The sequence below is a fragment of the Anolis sagrei genome, chromosome 1 (assembly GCF_037176765.1).
Source record: "Anolis sagrei isolate rAnoSag1 chromosome 1, rAnoSag1.mat, whole genome shotgun sequence".
NCBI classification, from domain to species: Eukaryota; Metazoa; Chordata; class Lepidosauria; order Squamata; family Dactyloidae; genus Anolis; species Anolis sagrei.
In genome coordinates this window covers 150,250,429-150,266,418 of record NC_090021.1, presented here as the reverse complement: position 1 = coordinate 150,266,418, position 15,990 = coordinate 150,250,429, and the positions used below count along the sequence as shown (strand labels likewise).

The following is a 15,990-nucleotide window of genomic DNA, read 5'->3' as shown; positions in this document are numbered from 1 at the left end:
ACATGAGAGAAGCTTCCCACAAGGATGATAAAAACATCAAAACATCCAGGCGTCCCCTAGGCAACGTCCTTGCAGACGGCCAATTCTCTCACACCAGAAGCAACTTGCAGGTTCTCAAGTCGCTCCTGACATGGCAAAAAAAAATCCTTTTAAGTCATTACTTAAATGGTAAATTATTATAAATCACTGTAATGGGATTGCCAAAGATGGAACTGCTATTCTAATCGCCTCTGAAAAAAAGATGTATGAAACATGGAACAGATCACCCTTTGAGATAACATGGAAAAAGCAGAGCTTTTCTTTCTCCATGCTAAATCATGCCACCACCACATTCAGCAATGTCACCAATGTCATTTCTACAACTGAGTTGGACGTCAAATACTACCCACACTTATTTTTGAAAATATTTTTGAAAATATTTTATTGATCCTTAAAGGAGGAATATTTATTCCATATTGGAATAATAAACAGAGCTATATTTCCATATTGAACAATACTGGATCATCATCAGTTTGCCTGAATACACAGTTATAATGAGATCAGTAAAGTTTATCAAGCCAAAGTCGCAAACTATTAAAATTCTGGGCTTTCTTTTCCATAGCAGTCTACTTATTTGCACAAAATCAACACACTTAGACAGCTCTGGCATTTAGTGTCTTTCCTTGTTCATGATACGGACAGAATAAAAATCATACCGACTGTTTTGTACCTCAGCTATTCTGCTTAGAAAGCATACTGCTGAAATTCAAGCAAGGGAACAAACTGTATGTATATGCTTTAATAGAGAGAAACAACATATTAAGAATGTGTAAAAAATATTTCAGTAGCGTGACAGGACAGCGAGTTGGGCTCAAATGAGATCATCTGTGCAGTTGTGCTTTGGGAGGGAGGAGGGGAGCGGGGCGCCACATGCAAAGTGTAAGTAAATAGTGCATCAAGTCTAATATTAATGTTAATGTCATTTCTTAACAAAACACTAGTGCATTTAAACTAATTCTACTTAAACTTAAAATGTCTGCTTTAGACAAGAGAGATAAGTGTAAGTAGAATAAAACAGTATCAAAAGGAACAGTGCTGCACTGGGAAGGAAACAAATACATTTACTTTTTAAAAAAATTATTGTATAAATTAACTTGCTAATATTACATACAAGCTGCATCACATAATATTAAAACACTGAGAACACGAATGAATCCAAATGGAAGGTCACTTCTGTTCAGCAGTTGAAGCATCAGCTCCGTCATTCTGATTTTGCATTCTGGTTCGAGTAGATGCTACAAAAACAAGAATGACATTTCTTTTAAAAGGGGGGGGGGGGGGGGATTGTCTACATTATAGCAAGGAAAACCTTTATTTTTCAAATGCCAAAGAGAAACAAGGAGCTGATCTGCCGTTCGTTTTAAGAAACTGGTGCTTTTCACAGACAAAGGCATGTGAACAAGATCACAGAGTGAAAAATGAGAGCTATTAAGGATGACAATGGAGTCTCGGCACAAAAAAGTCTGGCATCTCAACAGTTATTAAAACTTACATGCCTTACATACTACATTAAGCAGTTAGTACACACATTAAAATGGCAAAGTTGTAATGATATCCCATTACATAACAAAGGTCTTTTTTTCTGAAAGCTTTTCTATTTGAATATCATAAAGTCACCCAGTGACTGTGTGCTGGCACGGCAGTGCCAGGAGATTTAAATTTCTTTTTCTTGATCTGCTAGTTTGTATGAATTTATTTAAGCCATGCTTTTTGCATTCAGGTAGCTTCCCCAAGTTGCAGTCATAGGGCCAGCAACCTGGCAATCATTGTTAGAGTCTTTAGACCCGCCCTTTTCCCAGGGTTTTGGAGGCAAAGGAGGACTTTTGTTCAGTCTCACTGTTTGAAGCCTAACAGCAGGATGTGTGGGTTTCTCTATCCCATCTGCACAAAGGCTTCACTATTCACAGCTCTGCTGGGGGAGTAAAGGGACAGACCCACAGCTTTTGCTGGGGGAATACAGCCAGCCTTTGTTGGGGCAACAAGACAGTTTCTACAGCCTTCGTGGAGTAAAACTAAAGGACACCTTTCGGCTCGGCAGATCTACAGCAACCTTGTCTAGTAAGGGACCACTTGGGCTATCCATAAAGCAGCTTGGAGCCGGGAGTAGGGGCCTCACACCAGCAAGGTAAAGAAAGATTGCCCAGGGAGGGATCAGAAGATTTCCCTAAGGAAGAAACAGTTTACTACCAGTTGCTGCCCTTGATAGCAGATTGGGGAAGCTACCGGTTTTCCAAGGTTATAAAGCATTTAATTCATTTGTTTGAAGATTTAAGCCCAAATAAAGAACTTTGTTGAACTTATTTTGAGCCTCAATGGAACTTTGTGTTGGGAAATCTAAGGGGCCTTTCAGCTGAGGCACCCCGGAATTACACGTCCTGTAAACAGACATTATTTCAGGCCCAGCGTGCAACAGCACAGACTGGCATCTTAGTGAGCAACGAAGGCATGAAACCAAGCTGCATCATATTAATTCAGGTTTTTTGTAAGGGAGTGAGGTAGCCAGTCAAGATTTTGCGCTGAGAGTGCAACAACCAAGCTCATCAATCTATACTGTCTCTACTGCAGAGCTCCCTTTCAAATCAAATCAAATCAAATCATTTATTTCGGTCATTGACCAGCACAGGAAATAGAGCTCCCTTTCTGTCCAGCTATTTTTCTACAGATGCAGAAACAGCAAATATGGTTCTCCAGAGGCCCCTGAGGATAACAGCCAGATGTTTCTCTGCTTTTCCTTCTCTGAACTGGATAGACAATGGCCATGCTTTTTTTGGAGGGGGGGGGTCAGCTTATGTGGACACCTTCCAATCCAAGAGCTCATCTTATATTGAATTTTCGAATTGTTTACAATGTTGAATATTGACTGGGGTCCAAAAAGAAAATTTAAAACACATTATTTAAAAATAAATATTTTCCCTGAAAACTATCTTTACCACCAGCTGCTTTTAAAAATCTCTTCAGAGGTTCAGAACAAATGTCCAGGTGAATCTTGGGCCAATCTTCAAGCAATTTGCTGGACAGATGCTTTCACTACTTAACAGGGAATATTTTGCACAAGTACTTACTCATTTCTGCCAACTTCTGTTGGAATTTAGACTCTCCAGAGACATGATCCCTATAGATGACAGGAAAGAAAAGTAATTGCAGTTACAAATATCCAACTTACAAACAACTCATAAATAAGGATGGGGGTGACAATGGAAACTGACAGAAATCTACCCCTCAGAAGAGAAATTCACTCTTGGCAGAGTTATTTTGAAAAGATGTTTCCTCAACAAGCCAAATTTATCAAAATCCAATTATTGCAGGTACAGAAAGTGACGTTAAATCTTCTGACCGGGGCACAGACAGCAAAACAAACATTACAGGGATGTTAACCCTTCCCTATGCCTGTACTAAACTATATAAAACTGATGCAAACCTGGGTTGCACATGACTTGTAGCTCAGGACAGCAAATGTGTATTTCCATTTGTGAGCATAGATACCATCTCTGTAAGGCAGTGCAGTTCAGAATTGCACTGGGTTAGTCTCCTTTGGATGTGTATCTGCAGATATGGAAGATGACTTTTTAATTAATGCATCCTTTGGAGGGTCAGAGCTGTGTGCATTACATTTTTCATACGGATGTAATTAGGTTACTTAATTTAAGCTTTTAAGTTTGACATGGTGCTTCATTGTGTTTTATGAGGGCCCAAATCCTTTGTTAGTTTTACAAAGATAATGACATTTTATATTAATGCAAAAAGAACCTTGTTGCATCCCAGACTCTGCAAACCAACACACATCAAGTAGCTGTGTTAGGTGTAAATCCAGTAAACTAATTCCTCAGAACTTGCTTTCTCTAGTTGCACACCCATGTAGGCTCTCCTTAATTGAAGGTGTGATTCATTAGTAATACAATACAAATTTTAACAAAGGAAATGACCAGAGAATACAAAGTATTCATCAGACATTAACTATGTTCATTATGATTATAAAGTAGTTGCAGTTTACACAATTGGATTAATACACACACACACACAACCCTTCTACATTGCCTTTTGAGAATATACTCAATTTCATCTACAGCACTGGTTCCCAACTTTTTTTTTTTTTTTTTTACCAGGGACCACTCTCCAACATTAGTACCAAAAAGGTTACGAATCAGTTTTTGGTCAACGTTAGATTCAGTTTTGTTATTTGGGGTGCTGATTCAGAAAATTGCACTGGATAGACCACATCAGCTCTAGTTTCTGATACAGAACATATACCATCCAGTCACCGCCATCTGCTTGCCCACAGAAAATCATCTATGTATGTATATAATAAAAGTCAGTGTTTGTATGCGGAGGTGTATGTGGCAGTGTTCTGATTGGCTGCCACTGTGGTACAATTTGCATATGGTCTCTGATTGGCCACCAGAACATTCTGAGGTAGCAGAGGGAAAAGGAAACAGGCCTGAGGCTGGCAGGAATGGGTGAAGTCCAAAACACCTTGTGGCCCCCATCAATGACAGAACAAGACCAAACCTGGCACACAGACACCCCCCCCCCCAAGACCCACTCAACATCCTGGTGCAGTTTGAGCGAGGATTGACCATGGATGATGGGACTTGCAGTACTTTAACTCACTTCCTTAGAGCATTGTGGCCCACACCAAGGACGGATCAGGACCAAACTTGGCACACAGAGGCCCAATGGTCCACTTTACAATCTGGTGCAGTTTAGGGCAGGATGGGCCAAGAATGATGGGATTTGCAGCACTTTCACCCAATTCACTTCCCACAGAACATTGTAGCCCATACAAATCACAGACCAGGTCCAAACTTGGCACACAGAGTACTCATGACCCACTCTACATCCTGATGCAGTTCTAAGGAGGATGCACCATGGATGATGGGACTTGCAGTACCTTTATTCACTTACTGAAACCATTGTGACCCTCATCTATTGACTGATCAAGACCAAATTGGCACAAAGAGCCCCCATGACCCACTCTACATCCTGCTGCAGTTTGGAGGAGGGTGGACCATGGATGATGGGACTTGCAGTACCTTCACTCAATTACTGAAACCGCTGCGACCTTCATCCAATGACTGATCAAGACCAAACTTGGCACACAGAGCCCCCATGACCCACTCTATATCCTGCTGCAGTTTGGAGGAGGGTGGATCATGGATGATGGGACTTCAAGTACCTTCACTCACTTGCTGAAAACAATGCAACTGTCATTCAATGACCAATAAAGACAAAACTTGACATACAAAACCTCTATTACCCACTTTCTCTAATAACCCGAGCAGCGCCGGGTCCCCAAGCTAGTATTTAATAATCTAGAGCTGATGTGTTCTATCAAATGCAATTTTCTGAATCAGCAACCTAAATAACCCCAGGAACAGGCCTAAAAACGAAGACACCAAAATTCCCTGCTTCCAGGCACCACATGGAATGGCTCTGCTCAGCGGGAGGGGGGAGGAGAAGCAGCAGTCAGGAGGCTTGTTTTTGTGGGTAGTCAGCCTCCCCCCTCCCAACATCCTTGTTGCCTTAGCACTATAAGAGGATTTTGCGAAACCAGTTGCTCTCATTGCAACAGTAGAGTAACGGTGAGGCTGTGGACCATAATTTAGATCTTATGGACCACTGGTGGTCCACGGACGACAAGCTGGGAACCACAAATCTATAGGCTGCTGTATAGTGAAACTCTAACATGCTAACGAGAGGAGAGAATCCACATGTAGTTTACGTGTAGAGAACCCATATGTATTTCATGAAATATCCCATGAGATTTTCTGGTATTACAGAAAATTCAACAACTACTTTTAAAAATTTAGACAGTAGAAAATATCTATGCAGAAATCAATATATTACATTGCTCCTTTTTCAAAAAATAGCTAGAAGAGGACCAGAGATGACAAGATAAACCTGCAGGCAAAAAGAACTGGTTTAAAATAAAACTCACCTCCCATCAGCTTCATCCTGTCCTTCTATATCAAAACGCAGCCTTTTCAAAGGTTTGGGAGCTGTGCTTCCTTCAGCACCATGTTTTAGGGGACGATCACTGTTACACACCATCTGGTTTATCTTCTGCAGCTTTTCTGACGTCTAGAAAGACCCACCACGAGAGGAAGAGTTAGATGCATAAGGAATAGTTGTTTCAAAATATTCTTGATATGCCTTTGAATAATCTTTATCACCATTACTACACATTATGAGCAATTTCATTTAGCTTTCTTTAGAAAAACAAAAAGGGCCCTGTGTCAAAACATTTATACTGGATACTACTACTCTACCTATGGGCCTTGTTCAGGGTGCCGTTTATCCAGAGACCCAGTCCGCTTCTGGGGAAGAGAGAAAATGGATGTCTTTTTCTCTGTTCCCCCAATAAAGGCTTTCCTTTGCTGTGTTGCCTAGTGCTAGGCGCTTCAGGTTTCAGGGGAGGACATCACTGCCAAATCCAAAAATGACTACCGTATATTCCGGCATACAAGACAACTGGGCGTATAAGACGAACCCCAACTTTTCCAGTTAAAATATAGAGTTTGAGATATACTTGCTGTATAAGACTACCCCTCTTCCAACACACACCGAATAAAATTTTTATAACCATCAGATTTGATTTCAATATGGAAATTTTCCTATTATTGTACCTCCTTCTCTGCCTCTCAGATCTCACACATGCGCACCTGGACCGCTTCACTGCAGTCTTAAGGAGCGAGATCTGAGAGGCAGAGGAGGAGGTACGGTAATAGGATACAAGGGCGGGCCAGACAGGCAAAAGAGGTGTGTTTTTCTGGGCCCAGAGCCACTCTATCTCTTTTTTCCATACCCCAGGCCCTTCACTTACACTTTCCCAGTGAGGCATCCCTTCACCTCACCATTGGGACCGCATTAAGTCCACGAATCCTGATGAATTGATTTTTTCTACTGTACTTGTACAGCGTCGCCCTTAATGCTTTTATACAGTTGCTGCATACGGCAAGGACACGGTCACTGGACATGGATTTATTAACATACTATCTTAAAGACCCAGAGGGCAAGCCAATAAACCCAACAGACTGGACCCTCTTCAAAAATTACATGGAATCACAACGAAACCCACGAAGACTTGCTACCCCCGAGTGAGTACAAGTGACAGAAATGAAAACAAGAAATCAGAGACCTGGAAAGTCCAAAAAAGAAGTGACCAATATTAAACAAAAATGCAGCACCAGAGTGATGACCAAGACTACCCAGGGAAGATAAAGGCGGAAGTCAACAAAAAGAAACAGTTTCTAAACTATTTTTTCAGCTGTCATATATCTGTTCCTTTTACGCCTTTTTTCTCTCCCACTACTTCCCCCCCTTGCTTCTCATCCTTCCCCCCCCCTTTTTCCCCTCGCCATCCCCCTGCTTCTTCACTGCCCCCTATTCTTGACGCTCGAATGCGTCCATCCCCTACCCCCAAGCCTACCCTTGCCTACCCCCACACCTATCCACTATCTTCCCTTTCCTCTTTCTAAGAATTCTAGTGTTTTTAAATGTTTGTAAACAAAACTACAATAAACATATTTTTAAAAAAAGAAGTACTAAGATCACAACATGAAGGGGTGGGATCTGTTTTCTAGAAGTCAATCAGGTCATATATCTTGTTAACAGGGTGGAGCCATAGCCAATAGAAGGTATGTCATTCCTCCTTTCCCTCCTTCCACAATCTCTTTTTCTTTCCCCTCTTTCCAGGCAGTGTCAACAGGTGTGCTAGCCAAGTTGTGGTGTCTTTTGAAAGCACAGTCCCAACTAGATCAAGTATTGTCGAAAGCTTTCATGGCTAGAATCACTGGGTTGTTGTAGGTTTTTTCGGGCTATATGGCCATGTTCTAGAGGCATTCTCTCCTGACGTTTCACCTGCATCTATGGCAAGCATCCTCAGAGGTACCTCACTGCCTCTGAGGATGCTTGCCATAGATGCAGGTGAAATGTCAGGAGAGAATGCCTCTAGAACATGGCCATACAGCCCGAAAAAACCTACAACAACCCAGATCAAGTATTGCTTGTTCCCAGACAGCCTTGTCTTCTCCAAAGAAAAGCCCTTCTACATTGCCATATAAAATCCAGATTATTTGCTTTGAACTGGATTATATGGCAGTGCAGACTAATATAATAATAATAATCATCATCATCATCATTTCATAACTTATTAATCGCCCTCCATCCGAGAATGCTCCAGGCGATTTACAGCTAAATTACAAAAGATAAAATACATACATACAAAAATTAAAAATCAACAGAGATCGAATGCTCTAGTAAAAAGCCAGGTCTTAAGTGCGAGAGTAAAAGGCCCTAAGTCACGCATGGCTCTCATGTAGGGCGGCAAGGAATTCCACAAGGCAGGGGCAGAAATAGAAAAAGCCCTGCGTCTGGTCCTTTCCCAGTGCACTTCTCTAGGACCCGGTATATGGAGTATCTGCTTTGATAATCTGGATTATACAGCAGTGCAGAAGGAGCCTATCTGACACTGTCACCTCAGTTCACTCGAAATCAAGTTCGCCTTGCAGTTGGAAAAGGAGATTGCAAAGGAAAAGGCAGTTCACAGACTCCCAGAGCTTATTCTTCCTTGATACTGATACCAGAGCATCTTCCCATCTTAAAAAAATTGACAAGAATCTGAAATGCATAGCCTGGCATTAATACTATACTTATTTCAGCCAAATTATTCAGAACAAAACTCACCCCAAAGGATTCACCAATTGAAACCAATATTCTGTACAAGCAAAAACAAAAAGACAATTTAGTATATTCCAGATGTGAAACATAACCATTTTTGTAACCCCAAAGTCTCAATGATTACAATATTATTCATACAACCAACTTGTATTCTTTAATCTTTTGAAAATGCCAACATGTCTGCTGTCAAAGGACAGATGAAAGCCTATTACGTTAACATCTATATAAATCAGTTGGAGGGAAGCAGAGGGAAACTACCCCAGATGCAGCTCCTCCAGGTAATGTTTTTGGCTCCCTGATGTTTCTAAATGAAATCTAGAGACAGGCTTCTTCCAGCCAGACAGGTATTTTATGGGGCAGAGTGAGTCATAGTGACCATACATGAAGGAAAAACTGAAAGATAAACTGTACATCTGATCCAGTGGATGTCATTTTGTCAACAGAATGGGGTGGGGAATGATTCCCATTACACTAGTATAGAGCTTTCCAGACATTTCATGTTGGTGACACACTTTTTAAATATACCTCATTTCCTCACATTCAGTTTTACTAGCAAAGCAGAGGTTAAACCAGGCATGGGAAACTTTGGTCCTCCAGGTGTTTGGAACTTCAACTCCCACAATTCCTACCTTTATAAGAGATAGGGGGACACATACCTCATGAAAACCTTTCGTTTATATATTTATTAAATATATGATTTAGTGCTTATTTTACAGACTTTGAGGTTTCTTGTTAAGTTTACGCGACACAGCTACACATTACAGCTGACATGCAAACGTGTTGTGACAAACAGTTTGAAAAGCTCCGCAGTTTGAAAAAAACCTGCATACTCTTGGGTTTAAATCTAAATTAGTGTCCATTAGTCATTCTTTTCTTCTATAGCCTAGTCAGCTCTTTAAAAACAAAAACAAACACAGTGGTCCCTCGCTACTTCACGGTTTGCTTTTTGTGGACTTGGTGTTTTGCGTTTTTTCAATAAATATTATGTAAAATATTTATTGCTGTCAAATACCCACTGTTTTGCGGGTTTTTTCAGTACTCTGTAAAACAACAATCTCGTGTATCGACTGGTTTTCCCACCAAATCAGGCAAATTCACTGCCAGCATGGGGTGGTTTGATGAATTTCAGAAGCGCTATGGACTTAAGAGCGTTTGTCTGTATGGAGAGGCTGCCTCTGCGGATAAAGCCGGAGCCAAGGATTACGTGAACACATTCAAGGAGGGTTATGCAGTATAAAGGGTTTATAAAGACTTAAAATAGTGTATATTAAAATAATGTATAAATATTAAAATAAATATAGCGTCCCTACTTCGCGGATTTTCACTTTTCGCGGGTGGTCCTGGAACATAGGTAAAGGTAGTCCCCTGACATTAAGTCCAGTCATGTCTGACTCTGGGGTGTGGTGCTCATCTCCATTTCTAAGCCGAAGAGCCAGCATTGTCCGTAGACACCTCCAAGGTCATGTGGCCGGCATGACTTCATGGAGCGCCGTTACCTTTCCGCCGGAGCGGTACCTATTGATCTACTCACATTTGCATGTTTTCGAACTGCTAGGTTGGCAGAAGCTAGGGCTGACTGCGGAAACTCTTGCCGCTCCCCAGAATCAAACCTGCGACCTTTCGATCAACAAGCTCAGCAGTAAGTGAGGGAACACTGTTATACTGGATCCTTGTGTTTTAATCAATTATTTGATTAAAGAAAGAGATCACCAACCTTGTTCTTGGCGTCATTTTGGTGGGTGACAGCAATCCTTCGGAAAATTTATAGGAACTCTTCAAAGGTGAGATATATATATTGTTTCCCGCAGAAACCCGTAAAGGAGAATTAGATAACTTGTAAGGGCTCTTAGGAATGTGTGGTATGGGCGATAATGTTGGCGGCTGTGAAGAGACAATGATAAATCAGTGCTATGCAGCTCTGTGAACTTCAGTTAAACTGTGCCAAAGAAAGGACAGAAGCATCATTACTTACCCTACTGGAAGCATATTGCAAAATATTGGTTTTCAGTCTTTGCATGAACACCAAATTGTAAAAGACTATAATGGAATCATACTGTCCTTCCCTGATCAAAACACACTTGAATGTCTAGAGAGAATCAGAAAGTTCTCCATTAGTCATTTTGAATATGCTGATCTGGCTAGCAATTGTTATGCAGGTAGATTAGTTTCCAAGGTAGTAGTAGTAGTAATAATAATAATAATAATAATAATAATACACTTTATTTATAACCTGCTACCATCTCCCCAAAGGGGACTCGGTGCGGCTAACATGAGGCCAAGCCCAAAATAAAACAACATAATAAACACACAGTAACAAAATGCATCATAATAAGATATAAAATAACAAAATCAACAATATAAAACAGCATATTGAAACCAGACATGGAGGGCGGGCCAAGTGTGTGAGGGAAAATGTTAAAAAAGTGGGTGAGATAGGGATAAAAGGGCATTTGTAGGAAAGGAAGCCCAATAGGGAGGAACTATGGGATTTAGCTATTTTAGGGGGCAGGGAGATGCTTTATTCTGAGGGCAGCTGTAGACTAAGACAACCAGATGGGTTGAATAGTCATTCTCTAAAAGCACAAAAGAAGAGCCAGGTTTTTAGGTCTTTCTTAAAACCAGCTAGGGTGGGGGCTTTTTGATAAGACACTTATTTGAACCTAATAATAGAACATGTGCTCCTTCAGTGCCCGTTCTACAGGGATATCCGTGCCAGGCTTATCTTACCTCTAATATACAAGCACCCAGGCCATTCAGGATAATTTTATACCTCCATGCTACTTGCAGATATTAATTCAGCTACAACCTACAATGTTGCAAAGTTCTGTGCAGCAGCATACAAAATCCGTCAGGGAATGACTAGTCCCAAAAGTTAATTGTGTGTCTAGTATTCTTCTTCCCTAAATCTACAATTTGGCGATGGATCTGGACATTGTATGTTTTTACCCTGTTTCCCCTTCCGCTCCCTCACCCAAATTGTGCTTCAGTAGTTATATTTATATTTTTAATGTACCAAACATACCAAGTTTGTATGAAAATGTGACTCTATTTCCTGTGCTGGTCAATGACCGAAATAAATGATTTTGAACCTAATTCAGCAACAATGGACCAAGAAAGCCTCTAAAAAGAGCACAAATGTCACCAGGCCACCTGTACAAACATACTACGAAGGTATTGCCACATTTTGTAGCCAAACGTAATATTTTAGCCAGCAATGCAGAATGCACAAAAGGTTTGTTTCCAAAGACTGCCCATCAGAGAAACTTTTCCTTTGAATATAATATAATATAATATAATATAATATAATATAATATAATATAATATGAGAGCTGTTACTCCGGCTGGTCCGAAATCTGAAATTATAAAGCATACAGAGACATGCCTGGAAAGAAAGCCAATGGCTGGAGGGATTTCTTGACGCCTGCACAGAGATTAGTAAAAGGACATCATGTCCGCACTAGTCTCAGGGAGTTGGAAAGGAGTGTCACCAGGAACGATGATGGATTTGGAATAATACATTTTTAAAGGATGGATTTAAAACCAATTTTGCATATTGGAATAATGCAAGGCCTTCCTTGCATTATTCCGGTCTGAGTCTCTCTACGGAGGTTGAGAAGATCGGGATATAAAAGTTCTAAATAAATAAATAAACAAACAAACAAATAAATAATTTAAGTAACTGGGCAACCCTTTTCTGATTACTGTGTTCAAATGCTATAGGCAAAAAGCAACATAATGTGGGGAATAGAAGTAATTCTTTCATGCCTATATTTCTCTTGCTGCGAAGGTACAATGGAAGTTTAATGCTTTTCGTCGTGTCTGCTGTTGTGGGGTAGAAATATCTTTCTTTTGGGGAGATGCATCAGCTGGTGAAGCCACACCTGGCTGGCCAAGTGAAATTCCATTCTATCCCTTCATTAGCTTGTCCAGACAATTTTAATTTAAACAGTCAGAAAAATAAAGAGTTTCCATACCTCTTGATTAGCATTAGTGAGTTCTTTGTACGCCTTCACAATTGTTTTAAACCTGAGATCAATGTTCTTCACCTTGCATATGCCATACATGGAACACATCATAATCTGTCAAAAGGTAGAGGGAGGCCATCAGAACTGATAGTCAAAAATGAACCCAGCTTTCTATTATTCCTTCTCTGAGGTTACAACTGAGCAACTAGTCACAGAATAAGACTACCTTCCCATCCTGTCCCTTCAATCCCTACAACCCCACTTCAGGAAAGAAAGAAAAAAAACCAAACAAACCATCAAAATTTGCCTTGTATGGCTGAAGATTTAAATGTATATTGCAGAAATGGTGCCTTTAACCATTATTATTATTATTATTATTATTATTATTATTGAATAGTGGGCATGGAAAGTGCGTGGAACACATTTCAATAAGACATCCAACTCTATCAATCCTTCCCAGCAACATGAGTGGGATAGAGAGAAGGAACTTTTCTCTGGCATCTCCAATGTAATATTTAAGGCAGAGCAATTCTATCTAGTACCAGCAAAATATGTGGAATTAGCCCACTACCATCTGGCTACTGATGGTTACTCCTTGTTTGTCCTTCATCCAGCTCATCACCAGTTCTGAAAAAATTTCTTTCTTCACATTCTGATATGACATAGAAACAATACCTTCATCACCTCTAAGTGATCTAACCCAGCACCTTCTAACAGATCTAGGCTGGGCAAAGTGCAGTCCGCTAGAGGTAGTTTCCTCACCATCGGCTGTATGAGGGCAGATGAGAATTACAGTCCAACAACACCTGAAGGACTGCATTTCCTGCCCATCCCTGCCATATAGCAGGAAAGCTAAAAAGGGACCCAGGTAAAACACATAACAGAAATGTCTCAAAGGTGAAATACAGGTTCTTGAGTTTCCCTTTTATACAACAGTGCAATTGCCACAAAACAGCCATGACTACAGACAGGGAAACGGAAGGATATCCTGTCTCTTCTTCTTCAAACCAACAAGATAAATCTGTGTAGCTTTAGGGATAACCCTACATTGAAATGGGACAGATTTTCTTCAACAGTGTCTTGTGTTGTGCTGCCACTATCTCCTCAAGTATTTCACCCAGAAAATGGGAAATTTGGACCCTGAATGTAATTTACTGGTTGCATATCGCTAACCAAAATACTTGAGACCCAAAGTGTTTTTAATTTTGGATTTCTTTAAATTTTGGAATCCTTGTATTTATATATAAGTACATAATGAGGTATCTTAGGCAGCAGACCCAAATGTTAACACAAAATTCATCTATATTTCGTATGACCAGTATACCCTTAGTTTGAAGATAATTTTATTCAATCTTTTATTAATTTTGTGCTTCAAACTCTCAGAAAACAACCGTCATAATCTCAACCACCCATGTGGACAATTTTGGATTTTTGAATTCTGGATAAGGGATAACCTATCTATATATAAAAAAATGCTCTCTGTGTAATGAGTACCTTAAAAACAAAAGAACCAATGAACGAAATCACATCAAATTTGGTAACAAAACGTCTCACAACACAAGGAGTGGCCATCACTCAAAACATTATGATTTTGTCATCTGGGAGTTGTAGTTGCTGGGATTTATAGTTCACCTATAATCAAATAGCATACTGAACTCCACCAACGATGGAATTGAACCAAACTTGGCACACAGGACTTCCATAACAGACAGAAAACACTAGAAGGGTTTAGTGGGCATTGACCTTGAGTTTTGGAGTTGTAGTTCACCTACATCCAGAGAGAAATGTGGACTCAAACAATGATGGATCTGGACCAAACTTGGCATGAATACTCGATATGCCCAAATATGAACACAGATGGAGTTTGAGGAAAATATACCTTGACATTTCGGAATTGTAGTTACTGGGATTTATAGTTCACCTACAATCAAAGAGCATTCCGAACCCCACCAACGACAGAATTGGGCCAAACTTCCCACACAGAATCCCCATACTTAAGGCCATCCAATCCAACTCCCTTCATCAGGGCAAGAAAACATAATCAAAGTCCTCCTGACAAAGAGCCATCCGGCCTTAGATATAGGTAGATATATATGATTCACACACACACAGATATAGTATCATAGATTTAAAAGGGACCCCTAAAGAAGGACAATTATATGTTGCATGGTCCAGAGTAGGCAAACCAGATAATCTCCACATCAACACTGACAAATAAAAGCAAGAAATACTGTTTAACCACAAGCACAAAGAAATTGCATATATTAGAAACGAACACTTTCCAATTACTTTATTTTCCAGATCACCACAGCAACTGGGCCACAGCAACGCGTGGCAGGGGATGGCTAGTCTGTTATAATCACAGCACTCAGATATTTAAGAAGACATATGACAATCTCATTTAAGATAACCGGGATCACATCCCCTTGTAGAAAATTCAGCAGGATCCCTGTAAAGCAGGCATGGGGAAAGTGCACCCTTTTGGTCACATTGTGGCAATCTTGAAATGCTCTGCCAAACCCTTATAATCCTCCCATTGGAGACAAGGTTTTCTTTGTAGTTAGATGTTACCAACAAGGCCTCGTTTTTCTAAGCAGATCCACAGTTGCAACAGACAACAACTAAATGCATCCCTAGTAACATCCTCCATCTGTACCATGCTCAACACAGCGTCTAAATTGCAATAGATGCAAGCACTTTTGTCAGTAAAGTGATATGTTTGATAATAATCACAGCAGACTGCTACTCTGATCTTTCAGGAAGTCCACATGCCATACCGTGTTCATAGTTTAAAAGGGAAACACTGTATTGACACAAAGGTAGGGCATTTAGAAGAAAACAGAATGAACTCTTACCAGTGCTCCATCAATAATGGCAGCCATGTCAACAAGAAATGCCATCCCAATCCAGATCAACACATCTTTGGGAATAGACTTCTATACTAGTTCACCACCACTTTTTCCATTGAAATAAACATTATTTATACAGAGCTGATATATTCCACAGTTCAGGGTGGGCAGAAGAGTGGCCATGATCTACTGGATACCGTTAGTCAATTTATACTGGGCTACCTGTGTAGTTCCTGCTGATTGCTGGGACGTTTTCAGGGGGGACAACAAATGAAGTGCTTTAGAAATCCCAACAAAATCCAGCAAGACAATCCTGATATTCTTAAGAAAGAATAAATATTCATGGAATTCAAGATAGATCAGTTATGGATTAACTAGTTCAGAGATCATGAGGCTACACTCTCGTTCTGTAATACAACAACGTACTGGTGGACCATGGAGATTCTAGTTAAAAACAAAAA

General features: G+C 40.3%; 1 protein-coding gene across 1 annotated transcript in view; it reads right to left on the bottom strand.

Annotated features, from left to right (window-relative positions):
• Window positions 1-404: 404 nt before the first annotated feature.
• Window positions 405-15,990, bottom strand: part of RB1 (RB transcriptional corepressor 1) — a 67,868-nt gene continuing 52,282 nt past the window's right edge. Inside the window, exons 21-27 of the mRNA XM_060784844.2 lie at window positions 12,690-12,794; window positions 10,688-10,801; window positions 10,430-10,596; window positions 8,722-8,752; window positions 5,975-6,117; window positions 3,102-3,151; window positions 405-1,274 (exon numbers count right to left, since the gene is read on the bottom strand). Of these exons, the coding sequence (XP_060640827.2) occupies window positions 1,207-1,274; window positions 3,102-3,151; window positions 5,975-6,117; window positions 8,722-8,752; window positions 10,430-10,596; window positions 10,688-10,801; window positions 12,690-12,794 (678 nt within the window). The 3' untranslated portion in view covers window positions 405-1,206. The remainder of the gene's footprint in view (window positions 1,275-3,101; window positions 3,152-5,974; window positions 6,118-8,721; window positions 8,753-10,429; window positions 10,597-10,687; window positions 10,802-12,689; window positions 12,795-15,990) is intronic.